We start from the raw sequence: 27,133 nt of genomic DNA on the forward strand, positions 1-27,133 counted from the left end.
ACTCCCTACCGTACCTAACGTAGAATAAGAGTTAAATTTTTTACGTTATAGGTAGGTACTTACTAATTCCGAATTCAAAGCAGTTTGGGCTTGTGCAGCCATAAAGCTCCATTTTGCGTGAAGATCTTCTGCTATAAGATGCTCAGTTGGATCATTGTACTTTTCTTCCAAGCATTTCTTCATTTGTACCTCGACTTCATTCTAAAAAAAAAATAAATACCTAAATGCAATTCATAAATAAATAATAATCGATAAAAAGTAAATTCCTGTACTCTGAATATTGTAGCCAAGGCTGTAACATTTAACTGATCTTTCGGAAATACCTTTCTCCGAAGGCTCAAGTTGTGAGATAAATTCATTTACAATCTAAAATAAATGTAATGTATCACGTACAATGTTTCTTGGTTCGGGAAATGCAACTTTTTCTTTGCGAGGTCCTGTGTTCGCATTGGCTAGAGAACAGCACGTGGCAGCAAGTGAATAAGCTATAAAAACACGCATTATTAAAAATAGTAGGTACCTAGAGGAAGGTACAGCATGGCCCATATGTAAGTGCCATAACCCGTTTACGCACCGCCATTGTTTTCCCCCTTCATGATTACTGAATGAGCTGTCTATAAAAATGTGGGACTCGCGCACATTTCCTCATTTTTCAGAGTTTGAATGAGTGGCTATCAAAATATTTAAAAATAAGCGAATGAATTGAACTGTAAGAGAAAAAAGGACTAGGTACTCATTCAGTTGTTTCGCAATTTTTGACAACTTTGTGTTCTCGATATGACCTTACACCTCTATACTATCAAGTATTCGCGAAATTGTTGTTTTCGCCCGCCGGGTTCTTATCGAAAGAGCGTTCAAAAATACACCAATCCACAAAACTTTAGACGTTCAGTTCCATTGTTCGATGTTTTGACGAATTTTTGAAAATTCAAATACTTGCACTATTAGACAAGTGTCCGCAAATGGGCCATTGATTCTCGGCCAATTTTTCACAGACGCGCACAAACTTCTTTTTACCCACAGCATTAAGTACAATATATTGGTTGATAAATACGTACTTACCAAAAAAAAACAGAACAAACATTTTCACAGCAGGATGAACTGTAATACTAGAAAGATGGGAAATTCATTACCCAATATCTTAAAAATTTTTTCAAATGTAGAGCTACTCGCAAACAACCATGAACAGAAAAAAAGGTTATAATGTCTTTGAATTTTTTATTAGGCCCATGCTCTATGGGATACAAGTTTTACACATTATCAGTTGTGATAAGTATCTTGATTGGAGTCAACTTTTAAATACATGCATATGTACTTATACGTATGTACGAGTACTTCTCTATCCTTGACTAATAAAATGCGAAAAAAATTCGAGAGATAAATTTCAATAATTTAATTGGGCTAAAAAATTACGTAGCTTGTGATATCAGAAAAAATTAATTAAAAATCAGCAGATACGTTAATTATGTGGGGAAAAGGTTTTCAAAGAAGTTAGATTTTTACCACTCGTGGCTATTTCTTACAACTTTGAGGTTTAGTAACTTTTGAATACTTAGTAAACGCTAGGTTGCGTGCTTTGGTTGAAAAACCATTTTCGAGGTCGTAGAATTTGAATCTGGAGTTATTTTTTTTGTAGGAATGGGAGGTGACGCAAGGGGAGAGAAGGAATTTCAAATTTTGCCTACTTATATTATTGTGTAATACATCGATTAATACGTTTTTGAGGTCGTAGAATTCGAATCTGGGGTTATTTTTTCTAGGGGTGGGGGGCCGAGGCAGGGGGAGAGGAGAAATTTCAAATTCTGCCTATATTATTGTGTAATTTATGTCGATTGATATCGCACCTCGGTAGTAATAAGGTCACATCTCAAAAAAAATTGATTTTGATGTTTTTGCATTTTTGGGGTTCGTATGACCTCCCTTAACCAAAAATTACACTTTGAGTTGGGTACATTATGTGGATCTTGTAAAAACATAAATGGCCTAACTCAAAATCTCAACAACATTGCAAGTTGTTTGGAGTTATAAGGGTACATCTCAAAAAACTCCACCTTTTTTAAGCAAATTTTGTACATACTTCATTAACAAATAGTTTTGATTGTTTTGAATGTTTGTCAGTTAGAAATAGTCACAAGGAGTGCATTTTTTATTGGTTTGTACCAAATGGAAAAAATTTTTTAAATTGATCACTTTTCAGAAAAATGAATTTGCACATATCATGAAATTTTAGTTTTTTGAGAAAAACTCAAAAACTAAGCACTCTAGAAAAAAACTAACGACATTTTGTCGATTAGAAATTTAATTCTCTACAACTTTGTCATCATGAAATTTTTTTTGGACGCTTCCTTTCTCCTCCACATCAACTTTAATGAAAGGTTATAACTCAAAATGTTTTCCAAACATTGAAATATTTCCTCTTTAAGATTTTATTTTTCAATGTGTTCTTAACTTCTTATGCTAAATGAAGGTAGGATACCAGATCTTTAAAATGAGGTGCTATTCATTCCTCACAATTAATTATAAGTTGATAAAATAATGAATCAAGTTTTCAAAAAAAAGAAAATCACTCTCCTGTAAAATTTCACTTTTTTGAGATGTGACCTTATTACTCCCGAGGTGCGACATGTTTTCAAGGCTCCAGAATTCGAATCTTGAGTTAGTTTTAGGGTCGAATGCTATTTAAGTATCACCGTTTGGGGAAAGGGGGTTGTGGCCCACTGTGCCTCTTGGAAGTTGGAACAGTTATGAAATGAGCTGACTAATGATTACTTGAAATACCTACCGCTCAAACACACGGATATGTATGAAAATGACGGTTTGTAAAAATCTCCCCCTCCTGCCTATTAATTCCTCCATAGTGGTATTTTTGCTGTCTTTGTGGTAACTTCAGAAAAACAATTTATTTGACAATTTATTGTAGAGTACAAAAATGTATTTGTAAAAAATTACAAAACTCATGTAAGAAAAAAAAATACCTAATTATCATCTTCTGAGAAAACAAAACGAAAGTCCCTAAATCAAAGTACACACCACTCCAAAATACACGTACATCTGACATCACCCTGCAGAAAAGAACACCTGATATTGTTGCCTGATTGTATAGGATTTTTTTAAAAAACATGTTCTGAATTCTGATTTTATATAAAAAACTGTCAACTTTGAACATCAGTGGTATGGTATAAGAAAACATTGACATAAATACCTAAAAACCAAATTTGGAATTTGTTACTTTCCTCATTCTACCAAAAAACAAACTCCAAATTCAAACTCTACAACCTCGAAAACATCAATCGACGTATTACACCATAACATAAGCAAAATTTTAAATCCCCCACCCATACGAACCCACGACTCACCTTCTACCTTCACCACAAAAAATGACTCGAGATTTGAACTCTACAGCCTTGATAACATATCAATCAACACACCTATTACACAATAATATAGGCAAAATTTGAAATTTCCTCTTTCTCGTTGCCTCACCGCCACTTCTACAAAAAAAAAAAACTCCGGATTCGAATTCTATGACCTCGAAAACATATTATTCGACATATTACACCATAATGTAGGAAAAAGGTCGAATCCTATAATCTTCAATGTTCACGGTACTGACTTACCCCATAGCACTAATATAATGGGGTAAGTCAGAACAAGCATTATAAATAATGAATAATTGAAAATTAAATAAAATTGAATACTTGGAATTTTACATTATTGTATTAGGAATACCAACACCTATGATATCACTTTTACTGATCATTTCTTCTGAGGTAAAGAGCAGTTTGAAAAATACTTGTTACATGAATGTGTCACATTAAAAAGCACATATAAAAAAAAAAGTTTTTTCAAAACTTAAATTGAAGTTTTAGTTTTATTTTACACCATAAAGCAGGGAATTTTTTACCATCGGAGTTTCTTGCAACTGAAAGAGTAACTCTTCAACTAACGAAAACCAATGTTACCAACTCCGGAACACTGTGTATGTATTTACCACAACGCTCGCAAAAAAGATAGTTGTAGGTATATGTCCTTTTTATTGTGACAGATGATGTGAATTTTGTTTCAAAGCGCTGTAGAAAAAGAACTGAGGACCACCTATTTTTTTTTTTTTTTTTTTTTTTTTTTTTTTTATAATGAAAGTTTACACTAATCTATTGATAGAAACCTTCAGGTATGCAGAAAAAGCAATATTTCCACAAGAAAAATGTCATCAAAGTTGCACCATTTTTTTAATAAAAGTTTTGTTGTGAAAAATGAAAATCATTAAAAAGTTGCCGGAAAAGTCAAAAAGCAATATTTCCACAAGAAAAATGTCATCAAAGTTGCACCATTTTTTTAATAAAAGTTTTGTTGTGAAAAATGAAAATCATTAAAAAGTTGCCGGAAAAGTCAATGTTTTGTGATTTAAGTACCTTAAGCATGAATTTCAGGCGGACTTTCACATTTATCGAAGAACGATGATTTCTCCGATTTACTGGCAATAATCGGTGTGGAACTTCCTTTATGGTGTTTCGTTTTTTTTGTCGTCGGCTGAGACTGCCTCTCTAAATAGCCAGCCCAAAGCGGCGGCAAGAAATCTATTTCGGCAAACGTGGACGAATAAATAGTATTAGTAGAAGAATGAGTTGTGGTATCTGTAGTGGATCTGGCTGTTGTTGAAGATGGAGAGCTGCTTGTCTTTAACGGCGGCTGTGTGGGTTTTTTTGTTTTCTACAAAAAATAAAACAAACCAACAAAATTTAATAGACAGGTAATGAATCACTATAGTTTGTCCAGCGAGCAAACAGCGAGCGAGAGATAATTCAGCGGATTATCTCTCTATAGAAACGTAAAAAAATTGCTTCTTTCTCTCATTTTTATTCCTCAAACAATGTTTGAGTCAAGTTAATGGGGGAAGGGGGCAAAGGTGTTGATTACCTAATGATCCGCAGTAGGAAAAACGAGAAAATGTGAAAAGGCGAATGCATGGCATATCAAGAATTAGGGGGATGGGTAAGTACCTATTTACCTACATCAGTGCTATAATGCAGCGATGTAAAAGTACATAATTTTTCAAAGAAAACTGGATTCCCAGTACACCGTTGAAAAGCTTTCGAATTTTGGTTCTAATGAGCCTAAGCAAGACGAATTTTGTTGATAAATGCAACTTCTAGAACTTGATAAAAAGAAACTGTAGTACTTTGAAGCTTTAAGTTCATTTTTTAGGAGGGTACCGATCATAATTTTGTGCTATCAGCCAGATACTCGGATTCAAAGAGTTGTACAAAGCTATTCCCCAACACCAAGGTCGGTACGGTTTCAGAAAATTGAAAGTTAGTAAGTATTAGGTTCAATTATAACCGTACAAGCACGTCTTCTACGAGTACAATAGGTATATAGAAACTAATTACATCCTTACCAATACGGCATACTCTTCGCATATCAAGTTCAGCATGTTGAGCGTAGTTTGGCTTTTTTTAAAGCGAATAAAGGCTTCACAATGATCAGGCCCCCTACCTCCGTCTTCATCTCTTTCCGTGCCGATAACCGTGATATTATTTTCATGGACCGTATTCGGAAAATATAAATTCAAGAACTGAAACACGTTCAACATTGTATTGACTAGAGAATACGGTGCGCCGTGGTGAAAAGTTGGGAAAATGTATGTTTGGGGGGGGGGGTGAAATGGGAATTTTGGGGAAAATTACTATTAATGAGTAGGGTGTCGTTTTCTTATGATTCGATACCGCTGAGCACGAATATGACGTTAGATTTTGTTTTACACTCACACAGCCCCTCCGGAGCCCTCAGCCCTCACCTAAATTTTTACTATTTTGGAAATGAAGATAATTTTTTGATATTGGTGTCCGTTGTCTTATAATTCGGTACCGCTGAGCGCGAATATGGCGTCAAATTTTCTGCTACACTCATACAGTCCCTTCGGATCCCTCAGCCCCCTCCTGAATTTCCACTATTTTTGATTTTGAAATAAAGTTAGTTTGATGAATTTGATTTCGTTTTCTTATGATTCGATACCGCTCTGCTCCACTTACTGAGCCCCTCCCAGGCCCTCAGCCCTCTCCTAAATTTCCACTATTTTCAAAATCAAGGTACTTTTACAACATATGGAATCTTTTTCATTATGAACTTTGCGCTCAGCGGTATCGAATCATAAGAAAACGACATCAATATCATCAACGTAATTCGAAAATATAAGGCGAAAACCTTCAAAAAAATCACAATTCCTCAGAAATGAAATAAAAAGATAATTTTTGATAAGAAGTTTTGAATTGTATGGTAATAATTATGCAAGTTGGAAAGGCAAAAAAATGTACTTTTCGCGTGGTGTTTTTTTAATTCTTCAATTTGTGCTCGCGCGATTGAAAATAAACAGTAAGTAGTAAGAATCATTTTGTTAGAAATTGATTTTTCTACAAAATGGTACATACTTTCATTTTTATAACTATCTTATAATTATATCATAATTTCCCTGAATGAATGCTCGTTTTTCAACATAAAACATCTATTGGTTTTCCAAAACGCACTAAATCAATGTTTGTCAACGCTTGTGTAATCGCTTGTGCAACATTCAACTCAACACCGCGTGTTGGATCATATCAAGTGATACCTAAACTTCAATGTTGGATTGGTCGCATAATGCATACCCAAAATGAGCCCTCTAATGAAATGGGAGCATGTCTTATGCTTTCTCTCGGAACCTACTTTTGTGACTTAATGTACGTTTTAAAAAACCACGCTTCAAATAAAAATAAAGCATTAGTTGCGTTTACTTACAGCTGCTATAATTTCTTCGTATTTCGTGACCCCTTTCTTTAAATTCTTGAAGTGTAGGAAACAAAAGTTAGTAGAATCTGTAACAAAATAATTAACAATATACCCTATTATTTCAATTGCCTGCATATCAAGTTTCTATACTAAATGGATACCCAACACAATCACTGAACTCGGCAGTGCGGTCAGAACCCGCAAGCAAGCACAGAAAACACCAAAAAAAAAAAAAAAACCTAAAACATCATCCTTTGAAGTAAAAAATGTTGGAAATTGCATGAATAATCCAACATTCTTCCCAATCTGAATTTTATGTTAAAATTATCAACATTTCTAGAAAATTCTGCAAAAAAAAATCGGAAAATGTGTGTTTTTTTAAAAATATTTTGAACAAAAATCCTATTTTTAGGGCCAAAAGTCAGCAACCTATTTATCAGTGCTTTTTTTGTTGGAGCCAGAGATACTTGAGACTACCTACAGTCAACTCAATAATAGGTATGTTAAAATTTGAGTATAAAAAAAGTTTTCAGCTTTCGAATTTCATTCGGCAAAATTTTAGAAATTTCAAGTTGCAAAAATTTGCAGTGGGTTCCAGATCTGCTCAAAACGATTTGAAACAGCTGTGATTGCTTTGATATACGCGGAAACTAAAATACTTATTGTTGGAATTTTTGTAGAGGAGAAGGTACAATTATGGACCCAGGTACAAATATGGACCCCCCCCCCCATGGGTTAGTGTACAACCACTAGCGCTACGGTCATGCTGGGTACTAAAAATTATACTAGTAGTGTAGTATCGATGATCCATGTACTTATTTCGGATCCATGCAAACTTGGGTGTCTCTCATCAGCAATTGTTTTTTTTTGCGCATTATTTTCTTCCCAATGGAAAATTTTACAAGTTTTTCATTCGGTAATTCATCAACTTCAAATGAGTACCTTAGAGTCAAACCCAGAATTCTCCAAATTTTTCAAAAATGAGGTTATGATCGTTTTGGGTACAGTTAGTAGGTAGGCATCGATTGCCATTCTCCGTTTTTACCTATCTGACACAATGACGTAGTCAGGGGGGTCCAAAGTACCGGGTCAGAGTCAAATTCCGAAAAATGTCCAAAATTTTCAAAAATGAGATTATGGTCGTTTTGGGTACAGTTAGTAGGTACGCATCAATTGCCATTCAACATTTTACCCCATTCGATACCATGATGGTTAGGGGGTCCAAAGTCCCGGGTTCGAGTCAAACTTTGAAAAAAATACTTCAAAAAAATTTTTTTTTCATTCTAGTCGACTATAAACAACCTTGAGATACTTTCACCAGACTTGAATCTAGAATTATCCCTCATTTTATCATGCATTTTCGTGTATTTTCGATATTTTTTACAGACTTGGAGTCAAAACCAGAATTCTCCAAAATGGTATCGTGAATTACTGCTATGTAAAGACTTGAAAAAATTTTTTTTTTGTCAATTCGATTGTTACCCGAAGCACTATATATAGGCGAGATCAGGAACCTGCTACTACTGATTCCCACCTTTCATCAGTTTTTTGCGTTTTTCTCAAAATGATGAAAAGTGGAGAATTCTGGGTACGTTTGACTCTAAGGTACTCAAATGAGGTTTGGAAAAAAAATTATTAGCGAAGTAAGTAGCTTACAATGTGTACTTTCAAAAATAATATACTTTCATATTTGTCTGTACTTCAACTGATTTTCATAATTTTTTTCATTTTTCATAAACTGCGCCGATTTTTTTCATGGGTATAATTGATTCAATGGTTTTTAGAATACCGAGAAAAGTGTTATTAATAAAGAAGACAAGTCCAAAGCATTAAAAAACATCTTTAAATAAATTTTTGTTCAATTTTCTGAAATTTTTATTCATTTTTTGAGGGGGTCCATATTTGTATCATTTTATGTCACTTTTCTAAATTTCAAATTTCTCCGTGCGTTTTCAACAAAAAAAATTTTTTTTACACAATATATTTGTACTACTTAGAGTCTTTGGCCTTTCAAATGGTATATTCAAAAAAAAACATTTGATAATTTTTTCTACTCTTTAAAGCCAAAAAGCTAGAGGCGGTCCATATTTGTACCTTCTCCTCTATGTATTATCTTTGCATTATCTAATAGAATAATTTAGGTATGCACATACACACCTCCTAAATTGTAATTTGCCCTGCGTAGTCTATAGGCAAGGGCAATAACGGTTTGTCTCATCTTCGGTATTTCAAATCCTAAGTTCAGGAGGGTTTCGTTCATCTTGTTTTCATCATCGAACATAGGTAATCTAGCCAGGTGGATGTCTCGAGAAGACTCTTCAAAGAATTTCTCTAACTCCTCCGTAAAATCATGGACAGATATTTCCATGTCCTTTAAAATATTTTTTAAGGTCCTAGAGGCATTGGTCTCCAGTTGTAGGACCAAGTTCCATTTGAATTTTCTTTTAATCGTCAACTGTCGGAGCCAATACGGTGACGTGGCATCTAAAAGATTGGTTAAGGCATTTCGTAACGAAATTTTCATTTCCAGCATTTTGATTTCATTCCTGTACGTTTTCTGAAAATAAAATAAAAGCGAGAGTTTTACGAATTTTATACAAAAAACAGAGCGAATTTTGGGGGAAAATTAAAATCTTTTTGAAAATATTTGTAAAAAAAAGTGTGGCGTATGTTGTGCACATCCGTACGTCAGGTAGGCGTGGGAAGCGGGAAGCGGTACCCACGCACGCACCCATCACCTAACTGTGCAAATTAAACAACGCCCCTTGCACCGGCTACTGCGAGAAAAACCCGCACAGTGCGGCGAGTTTGGTTGTGGCGAAGTTTTGTGCATTCCGCAACCTGTGTGTTTTGTTCGTTAGGCGGAAATTATGACCAGACCAACGGATAAAAAAGAGGACAAGCTGCCCGAGCAACCAGTGGCCATGCACTCAGTGCAGCGAATTGAGCTCCCAGCGTTTAACGCAGGTAATATCCGGCTGTGGTGGAAGCAGGTCGAGTATAGGCCTAAGCTAGGCAGATATTCGAATGATGAGACTCGTTTTTACGCGGCCGCTAGCGCATTGTCACCTGAAGTAGCGAGCCAAGTCCAGGACATTATAATGGAACCTCTGGAGGCTGGTATGTTCAATGCACTCCGTGATCGTCTGAACGCATTACCTGAGCAGATTCGCGTCGTACTCACCGCAGGCGGAATTACAGATCTTGATAAGCTTGCAGCAGCCACAGACAAGGCTATAAAGGATCGAACTGAGAAAGCTGCCCCAGTCCGACGCGACCTTATTCTGTGATGTTTCAACTGGTAAACCAAGACCATTGGTACCACAGAAGTATACAAGAGCAGCATTTCACAGTGTGCATCGGTTGGCACATGGGGGGGGGGGCGAGGTCAACAACCAAACAGTTGTCAAATCGTTTCATTTGGCCAGGCCTGCACCAAGATTGCCGGAGATGGACTCGCGAGTGCACCAGCGCGGCTGTGGCCTAGCCAGAATTTGTCGACATACCAAATCGAGGTTTGGCCAATTTGAGACAGTGGGTCGTTTTCAACATATCCATAAATGGATATAGTGGGCCCACTACCACCATCCAAAGGCAACTAGTATGTCGTCACAATAATTGACATTGACAGAAGGTCTAGGTAGCCGGAAGCATATCCAACTCTGTCAATCACAGCAGAAAAGATCACTGAAATAATCGCGACCCATTGGGTTCCACGTTTCGGGGCACCAATCACGCTCACAACTGACCAAGGTCGTCAGTTTGAGGCAGACCTCATATGCAAGCTCTCTGATCTGCTGGGAATTCATAAAGTGAGAACAACCCGCTATCACCCTCAAGCAAATGGAAAAGTTGAGTGGTGGCACAGATGCTTGAAAGCGTCAATAATGGCACAACAGACAGTCAGATGGAGCGAAGTGTTGCCAATGATTTTGCTGGGTTTGCGCTCCACCATACAGGATAATGATGTGTCCACAGCCCAGCTTACTAATGGTGCGGAGCTCTGTTTACCTGGTGATTTTTTCACACTGTCACAGGAGATTACAAACGCACCTGAGTATGTGAAGAAAATCAAAAAAGTGATCTGCGATGCGGCAAATACACTATGTGCGCCTAAACAGACGTACCCATATTATCACACCTAGGGAGTAATGAGGTTACATCTAAAAAAAGTGAAATTTTACAGGAGAGTGATTTTCTTTTTTTTTAAAACTTGGTTCATTATTTTTATCAACTTCTAATTAATTGTGAGGAATGAATATAGCACCTCGGTATCCTACCTTCATTTAGCATAAGAACACTGAAAAATAAAATCTTAAACAGGAAATATTTCAATGTTTGAAAAACAATTTGAGTTATAACCTTTCATTAAAATTGATCTGGAGGCGAAAGGACGTGTCCAAAAAAAATGTCATGTCAATCAAGTTGTAGGGAATTCAATTTCCAATCGACATAGTGTCATAAGTTTTTTTCTAGAGTACTTAGTTGTTGAGTTTTTCTCAAAAAACTAAAATTTCATCAATTGTGCAAATTCATTTTTCTGAAAAGTGATCAATTTAAATTTTTTTCCATTTGGTACAAACCAATAAAAAATGCACCCCTTGTGACTATTTCTAACTGACAAACATTCAAAAAAATCAAAACTGTTTGTTAACACGTTGTATGTATGAAATTTGGTCAAAAAAGGTAGTTTTTTGAGATGTACCCTTATAACTCCAAACAACTTGCAATGTTGTTGAGATTTTGAGTTAGGCCGTTTGCGTTTTTTACAAGATCTAGATAATGTACCCAACTCAAAGTGTTATTTTTGGTTGAGGGGGGGGGGTCATACGAACCCCAAAAATGCAAAAACATCAAAATCAATTTTTTTTGAGATGTAACCTTATTCCTCCCAAGGTGCGATTTCTTCATCCCTTCGCATTTTGTGTTTTATTTTCACCTTATCAATGTTTTTTTTCTTTTTATATTTCAATGTGTTGTATTTTTTTTCTTGTATTTTTATGTATTTATTCAGTGGGTCCCTGTAGTGGAAGAAAACCAAATAAATACTTTAGCGATCCTATAGATATAAATTCTACCTAATCTATTTTTCAAACAGTCAGCTGTTCCACTTCATAATACTATTAGCGATCCTATAGGACATCTAATGAAACTATTCATCACAACAATCAGCTGATTTATCAAAATAAACAAACTGTCAGATATTTAATCTACTTAGCGATCCTATGGGAAGTCTACTATAACTAATTTCAATATGCTTAGTCAGCTGTTTTATTTTACCTTCAAGGAGCATACTCAATCAGCTGACAGGTCTTATTTAACCATACATTTTTATGATGTACTCAATCAGCTGAGATAAATCATAATCAGCTGATACAAATCTCAAACAGCTGAGATAGATTCCTCATCAGCTGAGAAGCTAGTGCAACCACCTTTTTCAGAGTATATAAACTCAGCCAACTCACTGGTAAAATCAGTTCTCTTCTGGCTATTGAAGTCTAATCTTCTTTAGCTAGAAGAGCTAGGGAGGCCTACCTTAACATAGGTGTAGAACTTCACTTATGTGTAGGCCGCACTTCATTGATTCTCATTATGGCTGCTTCGGTACCATTTGAGATCTTTGGTTAGCCTTATAGGGATCTCATCGATCCTCCCAGTGGATACCTAGTACCATTGGAGATCTTTGGTTTGTCTGAACATGCAAAGGTTAAGTTAACCAAACCTAACCTTACCTACATTTGGGACCTGTTCCCTTAGTATTCGCGACTAAGTTTAAGCTGTGTAAAGTTCGGTTAAGTATAATCCGTGTATAAACAAATTTAAATTAAACTTACTCATTCTGGAACTAATTAATATTTTATATTATTACAGGAACAAGTGAATAAATTAACCGAAAAAGACAATTCATACGAAAGAAACTACCATCTAATATCATAAGCTAGCTACACTAGGAAACAACGCACCGCAACAGTTTCAAGTCAACAATTGAAAGTTCTAACAGTTGTGCACTGCACTCGACAACAATGGGTAAGTTTTTGAACAAAATGGCATTACTAAAAGATAAACTTTTACGTAGGAATATTATCTAGATTAAACTCTTATCTCTTAACGTTGCACTCGGATGTAACAATACAATTAAACTAACTTATATTTAAAAGTGGTTCGCCTTGAAAGTTTTCAACGCTTCGGATAGCATTTATTTCGTCCTTGAAATGATAATTATTGAAAACTTGAACAAAATATGCTCTTTCGAAGTCATCAAGCATTTCAAGCTGTATGAAATTCAAGGTCTTTTTGTGTTTTCTATTTCTCTGATTTCCAAGGTCATCCGGTGCATTCCGAGTATGCAAGTTTGAGCTTTTAAGGTTGGTAGGTACCTGCTTAGCTTTGGAACGCGTTTCGTATCTCTCCCACGCCTCTTCCCTCCTCTGCCTGTACTTTTTCTTATCAGGGAACGTTCATTCAAGGCAGTCTTCGAGCTTTCGCTCTTTGGAAGGGGGGAGCTTTTTGCGTAATCTCTTTTTTATTTCTCGGAACTCTGCATCATGCTTTGAAATCTCTCTTTTAGGCATCTCTGATTGGCAAGTTTGGCGAATTTTTTCCAGGGTTTTTTCAGGCTGTTTTCGCGAACCTCTGGGTAGATACTCTGGATCCTTGGGGTCATCGACCTCCTCCTCATCCTCACTTTCCTCTTCCAACTTCTCTGTTTGCTCGGTGATTTTTTGTCTCGAATAATCTCTGATTTTTTCCACCAAATCTCTGTTATCAAATTTCGATCTCTGCTTCAAATCATTTTTCAACTCCTCCAGCTGGTTTTTGTTAAGATATGACGTCATCTGGCGAGTGTTGACGATTTGCTTGTCAGTAGGATCAGCAACATTTTTGACCATGTAGCAATTGCTACCAACGTGCTGCTCAACTGTATAAGGACCATAGCGTTTTTGAAATAATTTCTTTGACAAGCCTTTTTCATATGATGAGTGATGACAAGCGATGAGAAGTCAACATGACCAATTCACCATTTTCAAAAATAGTGGGGGGCCCATGTAACTTATTGAATGCCACTTCGTTGTTGATTCTCTGCTGCATTCTTTTTTCACGAATAAAATTCACCAAAGCTTGCTGGTCAGTCATATTGTCAATATTTTCTTCAATGACTTCTTGAGTATAGACTGCCTTTCTGGCCAGCTTGTCTGCTACAAAATTATTATGGTCATATTTTCTCGCTCTGACATGTCTCAACTCGAACTCCTTGAATCTCTTCGAAAGTTTAATGACCTGCTGGAAAGCTGCTTTATGATGAACTGGTTTTTTGTTGGAATTTTTCCAGTTATTTTCAATCCATCTTTTCGAGTTGTGGTTGACAGCTGTGACCAAGTAGTTGGAATTGGAAAATATTTTGAGCTTCTCTACTTCATTTTTTAAGGCAATTTCCATTGCTCTGATTAACGCAATAATTTCAGCCAAATTGTTGGAATTTTTATAATCAGGGTGCACGACTTGTTCGGAAACATTGAAATCTCCACTGGGTGTCCAACTGATTCCGATACCCGCGATCGCTTCATCGGTGCCATTTTGGGAGCAAGCTCCATCCACAGCTACCCATACAAATCCTTTCTTGTTGACAATGAGCTTTTTAGGGTCCATTTTGATTTTAAGAGCCTCTTCTGATGTTATAGATGGAACATTGTTGGCACGTTGCTCTTCAGTCTTCTCTCAATTTTCTCAGCTCAAATTTGGCGTTTATGCCAACGTCTGACACTGGCAAATCTTGAGCTAAATCATCTCTGATTCCCCAAACTTCATTTGGCTTCACTCCGAACTCTGTTGGCGTATTGTTGATCTCATTTTCAACTTGCTTGGCATATTTATGCCAGCCATGATGAGTGTAGTCAAAATTCTCTACTGACTGGTTAATTTTGACTCTCAGTCTATCGCCAATTATTCTCATTGTTCTTTCCACTAAGCTTGATTGTGGATTATATTTGGTAGTGTGACCAACTTTTACACCGTAGGATTTGAGTAGGTCGTTCCAAGCATCGCTCACAAATTGAGTACCATTATCAGTAATGACTTTGCTCACTTTGTGCCCCAGTTTCTTGATTTCTTCGAGTATTTCTTTCATTGCTTTAGAACCCTCTTCTTTAGTAGCCACAATCAGGGTTTTTAGCCAAACTTTGGCAGTGAATACACATTTCACAACTAACATGTATTTTGGATCACTGGCCTTGTTAGCAATTTGTCCAATTAGATCAGCTGATAATACATCTGCTATGCCATAAGCTTCAATTTGAGCATACTCAGCTTCTTTTTCTGCCCAAAGTTCTTATTATGTTTACAATCGAGGCATTCGCTTGTGGTCATTTGGCAAATAATACATGCGTCGAAAAATCGCATCAATTTTGGCAGCTCCTACATGGCCATATTCCTCATGTAGGTATATTATGGTATCTTTGTACAGCTCATCTGGCATACATGGCACTTTTGAGCCATCTTCTCTGATTTGATGAAGTACTCTGATACCTTCTTCTTCTTCCAAAATGACATATTTTTTCTCGAGCTGTCTCTTCACTTTTCTCTGCTTTGAAGTCATGTCCAGTTCTACAGCTTGAAGTCTTCGTATGACCTTGGACCAATTTTCATCTCTGTTTTGGTACAAGTCCAGCCTCTTCAGACAATTAACCAACTGTTCTTTTACTAGGTCTTTATAAACAACGCCAAGTGGTACCATTCTGGTCCAGTTCGTCTCATATAAAGTCAGCTCAGGTGCCTGCATTTCCCACCATTTACCAACTCTTTTTGGCAAATCATAAACCAAACCATGGCAGTTAAAATGCGTAATCCATGCTGCTGCTTTGCGATGTATTTGTGCCAAGGTGTTAAATCTGTGCACGATTGACATATCCTTTCTAACATGCACTTTGTAACCATGAAGCCACATTTTGAGTTTTTTTAATGCATTCGCAAGCGAGTACATTTCTTTCTCTATTATAGTGTACTTCTTCTGGTGGTCTTTAAATGTGTTGCTCACAAATAAAATTACACGATCTGTACCATCTTCTTCTTTTTGGTACACTACAGCATTCATAGCATCGTGTGTAAAACTGGTCTCAAGATAAAAATCTTGCCCCTCGATCGGAGATGCCAGCTCAAATTTTTTTTGGTACTCAGTTTCCAACTTCTCTAATGCCATTTGTTGATCTTCTCCCCACTTGAAGTTTTCTTTTTGTATGACTTCATAAAGTGGTACTGCCAACTGCTGGTAATCAGCTATGAAGCGTTTGTAAAATCCAACAATTCCCAAAAATGCCATAACATCTTTTTCATTTTTGAGTTTGAATTCACCTTTCTTATTGGTATGCTTGGCTTTAAACTGTTCAAGCTTTTCAATCTTTTTATTCTGCTTTAAAATTCTGCCAGGTTGGAGCTGGAATCCCAGATGGTTTATCTTACTCTTGAAAAACTTTGACTTCCTTGGATTAAGCCTGAGTCCATTATCTCTGATAATCTTGAGTGTATCAACAAGTAGTTCCATCATCTCTTCGAAAGTTGCAGCTTTAAGTAGCACATCGTCAACATACTTAGTTCTGCCTTTTTTAGCTGGCATAATTGTGTTCATCATTTTCACAAACAATGCAGATGACACCTTCAATCCATATGGCACTCTGATAAATTGGTGGACTTCTCCATCTACAATGAAAGCACAATACTTTCTACATGCTTCATGTAACACCATCTGCCAAAATCCTGCTACGAAATCTAAACAGCAGTAGATCTTAGCACGTCCATCTGTCGTTATAATTCTATCAAGCAATCCAGCCTCATTGTAATCATTTTCAAGTATTGGATTTAATTCCATTGGATTGAGGCATAATCTCACGTCACCATTTTTCTTTATATTGACGACCAATGCATTGATGTATGGTGAACTAGATGGTTCAACAATCTTTTTTGCAACCATCACTCTGAGGGCTTCTCTCACAAGTGGCATCTGTTTATTTGAAGGAGTGTACTTAGGACCGTGAAATCTCTTGATGTTTTTAGGATCCTTGAATCTCAGCTTCATAGGTGGCCCTACCCATTTTCCTGGGTACTTGCTGAATATACAGGCAAACTCTTTCAGAATATCAAAAGCTTTCTTAGCCTGTTTCTTCGTAATAGTTTCTTCATTTACAGCTTGCTCCAAATCTGCTCGCAGTGTTTCCAAAAATATTTCTGGACCATCGTCGACATCCTCAGGCTCCTCTGCCTGGTACTTATCAGCAGTGTTGGCTTTTTTCGAGATGCGATCAATTTGCTCAACATTCTTTTTCTTTACTCTGATTCGCCTGAGTGTAATTTTTTCTCTGTACTCCTGCTCTGACATAAATTTCAACGTCTCTGTTTTCTCCTCTCCTAGAGGGCAGCAGGTGGCTTGTTGATTTTCCACATCAGGCTTTATTCCCAGCACTTTCATTGTTTTTGTGCCAATAATAAATATCTGATTACATCCCTTCAAGATATAAAATGGGATTTTGAGCTCGCAATCTCCAAATTTGAGCTTCAACACAATGACATAACGATATGACTCCACTTTTGAATCATCTGCCAAGTTACACACTATAGGTCTTTTCAGCATGATGTACTCGACATTGTCATAGTGATCTCTAAGTAGAATGTTGGCTGTTTCCTCTGATACAACGTTGGGAGTGGCACCTGTGTCGAGTTGAGCTGGATAAGCGGTGCCATTTACAGTTAGTGGCACCACACCTGTATCAAACTTATCTTTTTCTCTGAGAATCTGCTCTCTGACTCGAGCTTCGATTTCTTCTCTGCGCAGTGGTGGTTTTGGTGTAACGGGTGTTCTGAGTGAGTTCAACGAACTTTTGAGAGTCGGTTGCGCACCCTGCGCATCTTTGGGCATATGATCTGCCCCATTCACGTAATTAATATTAATTTTAATCGTCTCTGATGCCCCAGCAGGGCCTACAGGTGTTTCTGGCGTCTCTGATAAGTTTTGTTCCTCCCCAGGAGGGGAGGGGATTCCTATCCTGTTGAGCAGCTTGTGGAGAGTCTGAGGTTTGATGAACTTTTTGAGCTTTTCTATTTTCTTAACAGCATCAGTGACTTCTTTTTCAATGTTTTTAGAATTCTCTGCTTTTTTCTTCTCTATCAGGGTCTTTTTTCTGATGATTTCATACTGCAGTCCATCTTCTTCAGTTACAATTTCTCTGCTTTCCTGAGTTTTATCGCCATCTTGTTCAGTGATGATTTCAGGAGGTGTCTTTTTATGCCAATCTTAATTGTACATTTTATCCATTTCCCGAATCAACTCTGTTTTGCGTGCAAATCTCGGATAATATTTACCATTTTTCTTACTCAAATGGAATTTGTGCATCACTGGAATCATCATCCACTCTGAACTGATGCATAGCTTGATTTTGCTCGTCTCTTTTTAAGTCCAAAAATACAGCAGCAGGTGTCCACCAAAATGACACAATGTCATCCTCTAGTGACTCCAGCGCTCTTCTGTATGCAAAGTATCTATCCAGTGATACTGGATGACTCGCAGCAACTTTTGGCTTAACCAGTGGAAACAATAAAATGATCTTCGTAAAGCCTTTCTTTTTTAACATCTCTAATATTTGCGACGCATAGTTTTTCATTGCCTGTGAACTCATATCAGAGTAATTGAGCTCATACTGAGCCAACGATACAATAGCTTTTTTCTTCGTAAAGTTGGCAGCTTTGGCAGCTTTTAATAAATCACTGATGTTGAACTGTTCTTTGAGGTAAGGCTGAGAAATCTCAGGCCTTTGTCGAGGTATTATGTTCGCTAAAAATACAGCGAGTGAGTCACCTATTAGCTCAAATTCATCTTGGGGTAGCTCATGGAAATTCTCCACTTGTGCTAAATTGCACTCATCAGCTACTCGTTTCCCGACGACAGTCCTGTCGAATCAATAGACCCCTCAGGTGACATAGGGGGGGTCTGTTCGTCTGAAATTTCAGTCTCTGATTGGGTTTCTTCTTTTCAGGTGACTGAATTCACTTGGTGAGCCTTTTCTTTGTTAGGTTTTTTATACCTAGACTCATCTCTCTTCTCCTTCTGACCATTTTTAGTTGTCTCTGATTTGGACTGGTTCTTATATTTGTCATACGATTTTTTCTGCTGATCAGTTGTGCGCTCATTTTTGTTCTCACTGTTGTTATTGAGAGAATTGTACGAATTAGAGCGCCTATCATTTCCACCAAAACTGGATCGACGATTTTCAGATCTCTGTTGGGTATTTCGAGCCTGAGGAGGTCTTTCAGGTTCAGCTGGTCTCTGAGCAAACTCCTCAACTCGAGTCATCGCATTCAGCCTTTTTTCAAAGATGTTGATGTCTTGTAATTCAATCTCGGTGAAACGAGGTCTGAGACTAGATGTTAACTTGTAATAAATCATCATTATAATATCTTTGAACGGTGAGTTGGTGGTTTTCAGAACTTTCAACCATATCATTAACTCAGAACACTGAGTGGTTGACGACGTTTTGCACACTGACATATTTCTGAAGTGATTTCTCGCCTCATTTTGCCTCTGAGGGCTCCAAGCGCAATCAATGAAATCCTTTCTGAGCTGGTAAAAATCAGTGCTGTTTTCCTGAAGATCTTTCCAGGGTGCCATATGTATCAGCTTATCATCGATAAGCACCATCAGAGCATCACAGTATTGACTCTGAGATACCTGATATGGCTGCATACGTCTCTCAAAACGGTGAATAAAATTGTACACCTGATACTTATTTTCTTCTGAATAACTGACACCAAATTCGCGCAATCTATCTGGCCTAATGTTGGTATTAGTACCTCCAAACTGAATTCGATAATTCAGCCTGCGCTCTGGGGGTTGATTTTGCTGCTCGCGCTCAGCCTGAAGCCATCTTGGATCTATTTCAGGCTCTCGATCATCGTTGCGTCGATTGTTTCGGTTTTCTCTGTTGCCATGGTTGTTACTGGCATTGTAATTGCGATTACTGTTGTTGTTATAATCGCTGCTTCTTCGATCATCGCTGCTTCGATTATTTCGGTTATCTCTGTTATCGCGATCGCGACTAATATAGCTGTCGAGTTGATCACGACTGTTGCGTTGATCATCGTGATTACTGCTGCCGTTGCCACCTCGCCTATCGCGGCTGTCTCTGCTTTCGTGTCGATTGCTGCTGCCTCAGCTGTCGCGTCGCGGTGTGTTGCTTCGCGAACGCGATCTACAGGATCTAGAATCTCTCGATGATGATCTATTTTGATTACCGTTGCTCGGAGTGTGATGTCTAACGTTGTTGTTTGAATTTGAGTTGCCCCTGTGGGGGGCGGGGGATCTAGATCGATCACTTGAGTCTCTCCTTCCTCGGAAGAGACCCGCGCCTTTACCGGTATTTTCACTGCTGCTATTGGCAGTGTTACTAACTGTGTTGCTGTTCACGTTGTGCACAACTGGTGGCACAACAGGGGGCTGGTAGGGTGGTTCATCCGGTTCGTGGAGATTTTCGATAAATCCATCCACGTGATCATTCCATTCAAAATATGCAGCACGTTCTTCTTCCATATTCTCAATGAACTCAACATACTGCAACTGCATCTGATACAGTAGGCCACCTTGGTACATATTTCTTTCCTTCATTTTATTCATAATGAGGACGTGAGATGTGAGTACTCTATCGGTGGTTTCTTTGTAAGCTCTAAAAATTGATTTCATCTCTGATCTCAGATCTTCGATTTTTTTATCGTTTTCCCTTTTTAAAGGTGCGTTCATGATTGTCTGTAACTAACCGTAATAAAAGTTACGGTCTGTTACGGAAAAGTAAAATACAAGAATTCTTATGGCGTAGTTCACGTTGTCCGTAACCGTAACTTTTTGTTTTACAGAAAAGAACAAAGAAAATTACAGAAAAGTAAAAAAAATTTTACTTTTCTGTAACAGGCCGTAAGAGTTACGGACAATCATAAACGCACCTTAACTCTGATTTCATATTCGCCATTTGAGCACGCAGCTCAAGATATAGGTTGCCTACATCCTCTCTGGTTTTTGAGATGGCTTTTTCAGAATCAATAACGCGTTGAGCAATCACTTTATCGTTGCTATCATGATTATCAGCAGATGAGTAGGCCCATTTATGGAAAATCGATTCTTCCTCTGTTAAAGTTTTCGGAAATAATTCTTCTGGCCTTTTTTCAATTTTTATTTTAATTTTTTTATCGAAATTTACCGGATCAAAATTGCAAATTTGGGCCATTTTGGGCTCTGTTATATTTTTCATGTACTTATCCGACCGGGAAAGTTCACCTTCAAGTTCATAATCAGGTTCAAACTGTAAAATCGATGCCTCAGGGATTTCTACACCTGATGGTTGTGCACCGCTTCCGGCTTTCGCCTCATCAGCGCCGCTTGTGTTGATCTCATCTTGATCATTAGTCAGGAAAAATAAATCGCCTTCTTCGAGTGCTTCCTGATATTCTTGAGAATCAATTTTAATTTCAGCACTGCGCCATTCTCTTCTCTGATCCAAAATATTCTCATGCAATCTGCGCAATAATTTTCGATCTTTCATTTTAGGCTTAATTTTTGGCGTGGCTTGAATTCCTAACTGGTTTCGGCGTCGAATATCAGCATCTTTTGCAGCATTTCTACTCAAACGTCGTAACTGCTGATGGTGAGCATCTTGATTTTTACTGCTTTCATGTTTTAAAATACTCTGATTTTGAAAACCATCGCTATCGTAATCTCTGTTATTTGTTTCAGGTCTCAATTTGGTAACACATGCATCCTGACTAACCAATGGAAAGCTGGATCTACGTGCAGTGTCAATTCCAGGATTCAGAGAATTTCGATCCGCCGTCATCTCAAATAATCGTCGCATTCGATCAGGTAAATGATCCAAAAATTCCTCTGATAAATATTCAGGTAAACGCATCGGCATAACGCAGCTTTATGTTATCTCTGTTAGGTACGTGGTATGGTACAAGCTTGCAACGAGCTTTCAACGCTTGACCTTGAGCTTTGACACGAGCTTGTTCAACTGTGCTTGGATTTTCCAAACCAAAGCTTGTTGAACTTGGTAAGAAAGCTCTAATTACGCGATTTTTCGGCACTTTTTCGCGATTCTTTCGAGAATAAAATCTCACGTACCTTTTTAATAAACGTTGCGGTCGCCTAGTTGACCGATGGTTGGACAATGTGGTCGCCTGGTTGGCCAATTTTCACCGTAGTCGCCTGGTTGACCAAATTTTGACTGGAATTCTGAATTTTGTAATAACTCTGATGAGGTAAAACCCAGGCTGGAATACACGATTCCGCTGTACTAGGTACAGTTTGCCTCTTACGATGGCAGCTAATAGAAAGTAGGCTACAGGTCGCAATACCTCGTGACTTTGCCCTAATTTTCACACAATAAATGCGTGTACTTAAAAGCCCTGGGTTCAGTTTTTACCACGTTTAGGGCGCCAAATATGTGGTGGCTGGGACTGTCCTTGGTATTCAGGGGAACAGTTCAGTCAAGACCACGATATAGTAAGCCCAGGGAACCTAGTCTTGCCCGATATCCTTACGAAAGATATCAATGTGCACAAGGTGACGAAACACCGCTGAATTGATCATAGACCGCAAATGATGTGACAAGTTTTATTGTAAACATCTCTGATATAAACCCAACTTAGATTATTACAAATAAAACGCACAAACATTATTAAAAAAGGCACTTGCAATATCTATTGCAAGTGGAAGCTCTGAAATGCATCCGTACCGGAACACCAGTGAAAATATACACAACGTTTTGTAACGTCTCTAATGGCGGAGTGGCTATACTCGAACTAATCCGACAGAGTGCACTACTTAGTCAGTGCAGCCACTCCGGAGGAACACATCTTCCCTCTAGGTGGAAGCTGTGGGCGCATCCCCTACCGTCACATTAGTCTATATTTTCTTATCTTCAAAGAAATCAAGATTCAAAAATTTCCATTTTTGGACTCTTGGCGAAAAATCAAAAACTTCAGAGGAAAAATTTTATTTTTTCTTCTATGATGGTTTTTGGGTTTTTCCAAATATTTCTCCCTCCACAATTGCTGTAGAGTCAACATTAGTGTATATTTTTTCTAGTATAGTTTTTTGTCATCCCTAAGATGCAACATTTTCCCTTAGATAATAAGGATTAGTCACTATATAGCAAAACCTAACACAATAGTTATGTATAAGAGCACCCTGGAACAGTAGCCAACACTCTTGATTTAATTACAATGACCATAGCTAACATTTCTCCAGATCACAGCATTTCTTTAAAAAGAAAGCCAGTCTATACTTATAAGAGGCGCGGCTGATAAGATAACACATGCCACACTCTGGCCGAGTGTCTAATTCGCATAATTATGGAACTGAGTGACACCAAAAACAAAATATATATAGTAGGAACTTACTAATTGTTCATTCAGAACACCTTGGACTACTCCAGCCATAAAGCCCCACCGTTCGTGTACATCTCCTGCTACATCTCTTGCTGTAAGTTGTTCAGATGAATCATTATAGGTCTCTTTTATGTATTTTCTCATTCTAACACGAACTTCTTCCTAAAAATAATGAAAAAACAATAATAAATTGAAATAAATTAAGTAAATGCCTGTGACTTGTCTGAAAACTGAGCAGGTAGCTACATACTAAAATTACCCCAAAATAGGACTGAAAAAGGCTGTTAAAAATGTGTTAAAATGATGTAAAAAACATTCAAATCAGGGCTTTAAACCCGAACGTTTTCGAGTATGGGTACAGAAAATTGTTTCAGAGTTTCGGATACGGTATTCCAAAATTTTTCAGGTACGGGTATTGGGTATGGGTATGGGATTTTCTTCAATTTTCGCCATTTTTGATACAAGATCTATCGGGTATTCGGGTTCAAAATAGTTTAATTGGGTACGGGTTCGGGTACAGGTATTCCTTGTTTTATTTTTTCGGGTAGGGGTACGGATTCGGGTACAGAAATTTATGGATTTTTATTTTGGTATTCGGGTATTCGGGTACAGGTATGGGTAAGGGTTTGAAGCCCTGATTTAAATCATTGAAAATGAACAAAACTGTAAAACTTTTCAATAAAAATTAAAGAAATTTTTGAAAAGTGCTGAAATTCCTCAAGTGTAACATCGATTTCATCAGTCGGATCACCAACTTTTTTTTGTCGGTTAATCTGAACTCGGAATATGTCGGGTCATTACCTACTACAGATACAGCCTGGAAGTGCAGAGCAGCAACGTCTCAGAAACCATACGATGTAGTCCTGTACAGCTGCATTGTCTTATGGGATATTGCCCAATTTCTTAGTTTTTCTTGAATAATTTTTGAATGGTTAATGCTACAGATTTGAATTAGAAACCAGCTTGTAGAGGAAAGAAAGTACATAGATCATTTTTCATTCTTCAAACACCTATGTGATCGATCAAAATTTCGATTTATTTTAATTTAAATGCAAAAAAATTTCAACCTTGAAACTTTGAACTTTAATAAATCGAAAATTTGATCGAGCACATGGGTGTGTTGAAACATGAAAAATGATCTACTCTTTCTCCTCTACAACCTCGTTTTCCCACCAGAGCTCTAGCGCTTTTCGATCAAAAGTTGAGAAAGTTCAAAGCTTTGAGCTTTAGAAACTTTTGAACGGTAACAACTAGCGCTATCGATAAAAAACCATTTGAAAGGTTATGAAATTCTGAACATTTTAGTATATTAAAGTACCTATGTATCCACTTAAAATTTTGCGTAATTTCAATTTCAAGTTGAAATTTTAAAAAATCTGTCCATAAAAATGTTTTAAAAAATCGCCATTTCTGTACGAAATTCGTAGAAAAATATACCAATCAATAGGAAATGTCATCCTCTTCAATTTATGTTCAGACAAAAATTCTCCTAAACCCCTTCAGTTCCGAGAAAAATCCGAATTTCAAGGTTACACATCGATAACTACATAAAGAACAATTATTGATAAAGCCGGACTAGATGCGCAACGTTGCCAGATTGCACTTCCAGGCTGTATCTGTAGTGGGTAATGGTCGGATACCTAATCAAGATTTCTTTCGGATAATCGAAAGTCTACTTTAAATGTAATGCGCTTACCATGTTTGTTGGAAACGAGGTAGCAGGGATTTCGCTGCTAATTTGTGCGTTTGCATTGGATACAGGGCAGCATATTATTATGGCAGCAAGTGAATAAACTATAAAAATAAACGTTGTTTAATCGCACCTTGAGAGTAATAAAGTTAGCCTACATCTCAAAAAAGTGAAATTTTTACTTTTTAGGAGAGTGTTTTTCTTTTTTTTTTTTAAAAAAACTTGATTCATTATTTTCATCAACTTATAATTAATTGTGAGGAATGAATAGCACCTCATTTTAAAGATCAGGCAGAGGTATAACGATTACGATTATAATCGATCATCTCCGATTAATAATCGCCGATTATTTTCAATCGTCCGTAATCGATTAATCGCCGATTAATCGAACCTTTTGGCTAATTTTTTTAATTGATCCAAATCTTGATTTTATGTCTTCCTTTTGGTTTTAATTTGTTAATTATTGATGTTTCATATTTTCATTTTCTCTTCAAACCCTTCGTTACAATTGCTTTTTGAGTAAAAAAATGAAAATGAAAATTGTTCAGATAATGGTTCAGAAAACATTCATGGCGATGGCTGACGTCACTCAATTCCAACCAATCGTGAAGCAGCAAATTTTTTTGGCCGAATATTAGGCGATTAATCGATTATCCTCCGATTAGTCCGATTATTTTAGGACGAAATAATTGATGCAGCATCGATTATAATCGTTACACCTCTGAGATCAGGTATATCGTACCTTCATGGACAAATGGCGGAAATCAAAGAGAACCAAGTTGTTCAGCTTGAAATTTTACCTCAGAATGTGTAATTGAAAATTCATTTATACCGCGCCTAAAACTACAGGCGCGGAAACATTTTTTGCTTATTATCAAGGTATAGCTGAAAGCGTATTCCTGGGTAAAATAGGTGAAATGTCCCTGTCCTCCGGTTTCTGAAATTTTGATGAAACATTGTTGGGTACCTTTAAAAAAATGTTGGAGCCAAAAAATCCTCCCCCCCAACCTCCTTTGCGCACAATAGCGAAAAAACTTTTTTTTTTCAGGAGAAAAAATCATGCTTCAAGGAGTTTTGAGAAAAAAACTGTATTGTTGAGTACCTTTAAGAGAAATGTTGGAGGCAAAAAAAATCTGTATTCACTCAAAATACTTGAAGAATAATATGAGTCTACAAGTAGCAACGTGAATTTTTTTCAAAAATTGTTGCCCCTGGGGGGGAGATATTGACTAAAGAAAATTTGACACCACCGTATCTCCGAACCTTATTCAAGCACATGAAATTCTTGTTGTCAAAAATATATCTGCATGAGTACTATTTGTATTTTTTCAAATTTTCCCTCCAGGTGGGCCATCTTTGACAACTCAAAAAACACACAAAACTGTGTTTTTTGAGTCACAGCACCACCAAAAAAAGTGATCTGTAATTTATTTGCATGCTAGCCTCCAAAAACAATAGAAAACCAACTAACTTCTTGAAACTCCAATTGTGGGGCCATAGGCACCCCCTCTTCCAATTTTGGGGCAAAAGTAGATTGACAATATGGCTATCGTTATCATATGAATCGGACTCGCTGAACACGAATATGAAGTTTGATTTGCAGTTGGACCCTCCTAACGGTCATATTGGGGAGGGGGGATTGCCCAAAAATTAGATTTTTTGATTAAATGCTTCATTAGAGCACTATTTACGCCATGCAAGGTTTTCTTGAATTACAAGTACTTTTCAAGTACATTGTATCTAACTCAAAACTACCAGAAAGGTTTCTTTTTGGTGTGGATCATTCAATTTTTATGTGAGTTACCAAGTACATTGAAAACATAATAGTTGTACTTACCAGACCTACTTTATGTAGTAGATTGGTTGGATCGCGAAAAAAGGAAAAAAAACTGTGGATTTTTACCAATTTCAGCAAAAACTGTCATTTTGAGTTAATAGTTGTACAGAAAAATTCTAGCTCCAGAAATGCGCCAAAAGGGAAAATATGGACCCTCCAAGTTGGGGTACTTTCTAAAAACCAGGTTTTTTCACTGTAGCCCCTGTACCAAATTTGTTTTGGAAAAATGACAACCCAGTCCCAAATGAAATTATTTGAGATTCTGCGTTCATTCTATGCTATTGTTTTTAATTGTTATTGACAATTTCGAAAAATCGCCAAAAATTTAGGAATGTTTGGCAATTTTTCTCGCCTTTCTAAGACCTAAAATATTAGCATCACTGCGATCCAAAATATTTCCCAGTTTCCGATATATATCTTTCAAA

General features: G+C 37.2%; 2 protein-coding genes across 5 annotated transcripts in view; both read right to left on the reverse strand.

The window, feature by feature from the left end:
* LOC135841768 (uncharacterized) overlaps positions 1–2,152 on the reverse strand; it is a 52,495-nt gene extending 50,343 nt beyond the window's left edge. Inside the window, exons 1-3 of one of the 3 annotated variants that reach the window (XM_065358935.1) lie at positions 1,063–2,152; positions 394–485; positions 64–201 (exon numbers count right to left, since the gene is read on the reverse strand). In XM_065358935.1, coding sequence (XP_065215007.1) covers positions 64–201; positions 394–485; positions 1,063–1,084 — 252 coding nt within the window. In that variant the 5' untranslated portion in view covers positions 1,085–2,152. The remainder of the gene's footprint in view (positions 1–63; positions 202–393; positions 486–1,062) is intronic. The other 2 variants (XM_065358934.1, XM_065358936.1) reach the window with 2 other exon arrangements.
* Positions 2,153–4,096: 1,944 nt separating this feature from the next.
* Positions 4,097–27,133, reverse strand: part of LOC135841769 (uncharacterized) — a 41,121-nt gene continuing 18,084 nt past the window's right edge. Inside the window, exons 2-7 of one of the 2 annotated variants that reach the window (XM_065358937.1) lie at positions 24,878–24,975; positions 23,194–23,343; positions 8,923–9,322; positions 6,775–6,851; positions 5,399–5,575; positions 4,097–4,710 (exon numbers count right to left, since the gene is read on the reverse strand). In XM_065358937.1, the coding sequence (XP_065215009.1) occupies positions 4,414–4,710; positions 5,399–5,575; positions 6,775–6,851; positions 8,923–9,322; positions 23,194–23,343; positions 24,878–24,975 (1,199 nt within the window). In that variant the 3' untranslated portion in view covers positions 4,097–4,413. The remainder of the gene's footprint in view (positions 4,711–5,398; positions 5,576–6,774; positions 6,852–8,922; positions 9,323–23,193; positions 23,344–24,877; positions 24,976–27,133) is intronic. The other variant, XM_065358938.1, reaches the window with a different exon arrangement.

Source organism: Planococcus citri, chromosome 3, assembly GCF_950023065.1.
Source record: "Planococcus citri chromosome 3, ihPlaCitr1.1, whole genome shotgun sequence".
Taxonomy (NCBI): Eukaryota; Metazoa; Arthropoda; class Insecta; order Hemiptera; family Pseudococcidae; genus Planococcus; species Planococcus citri.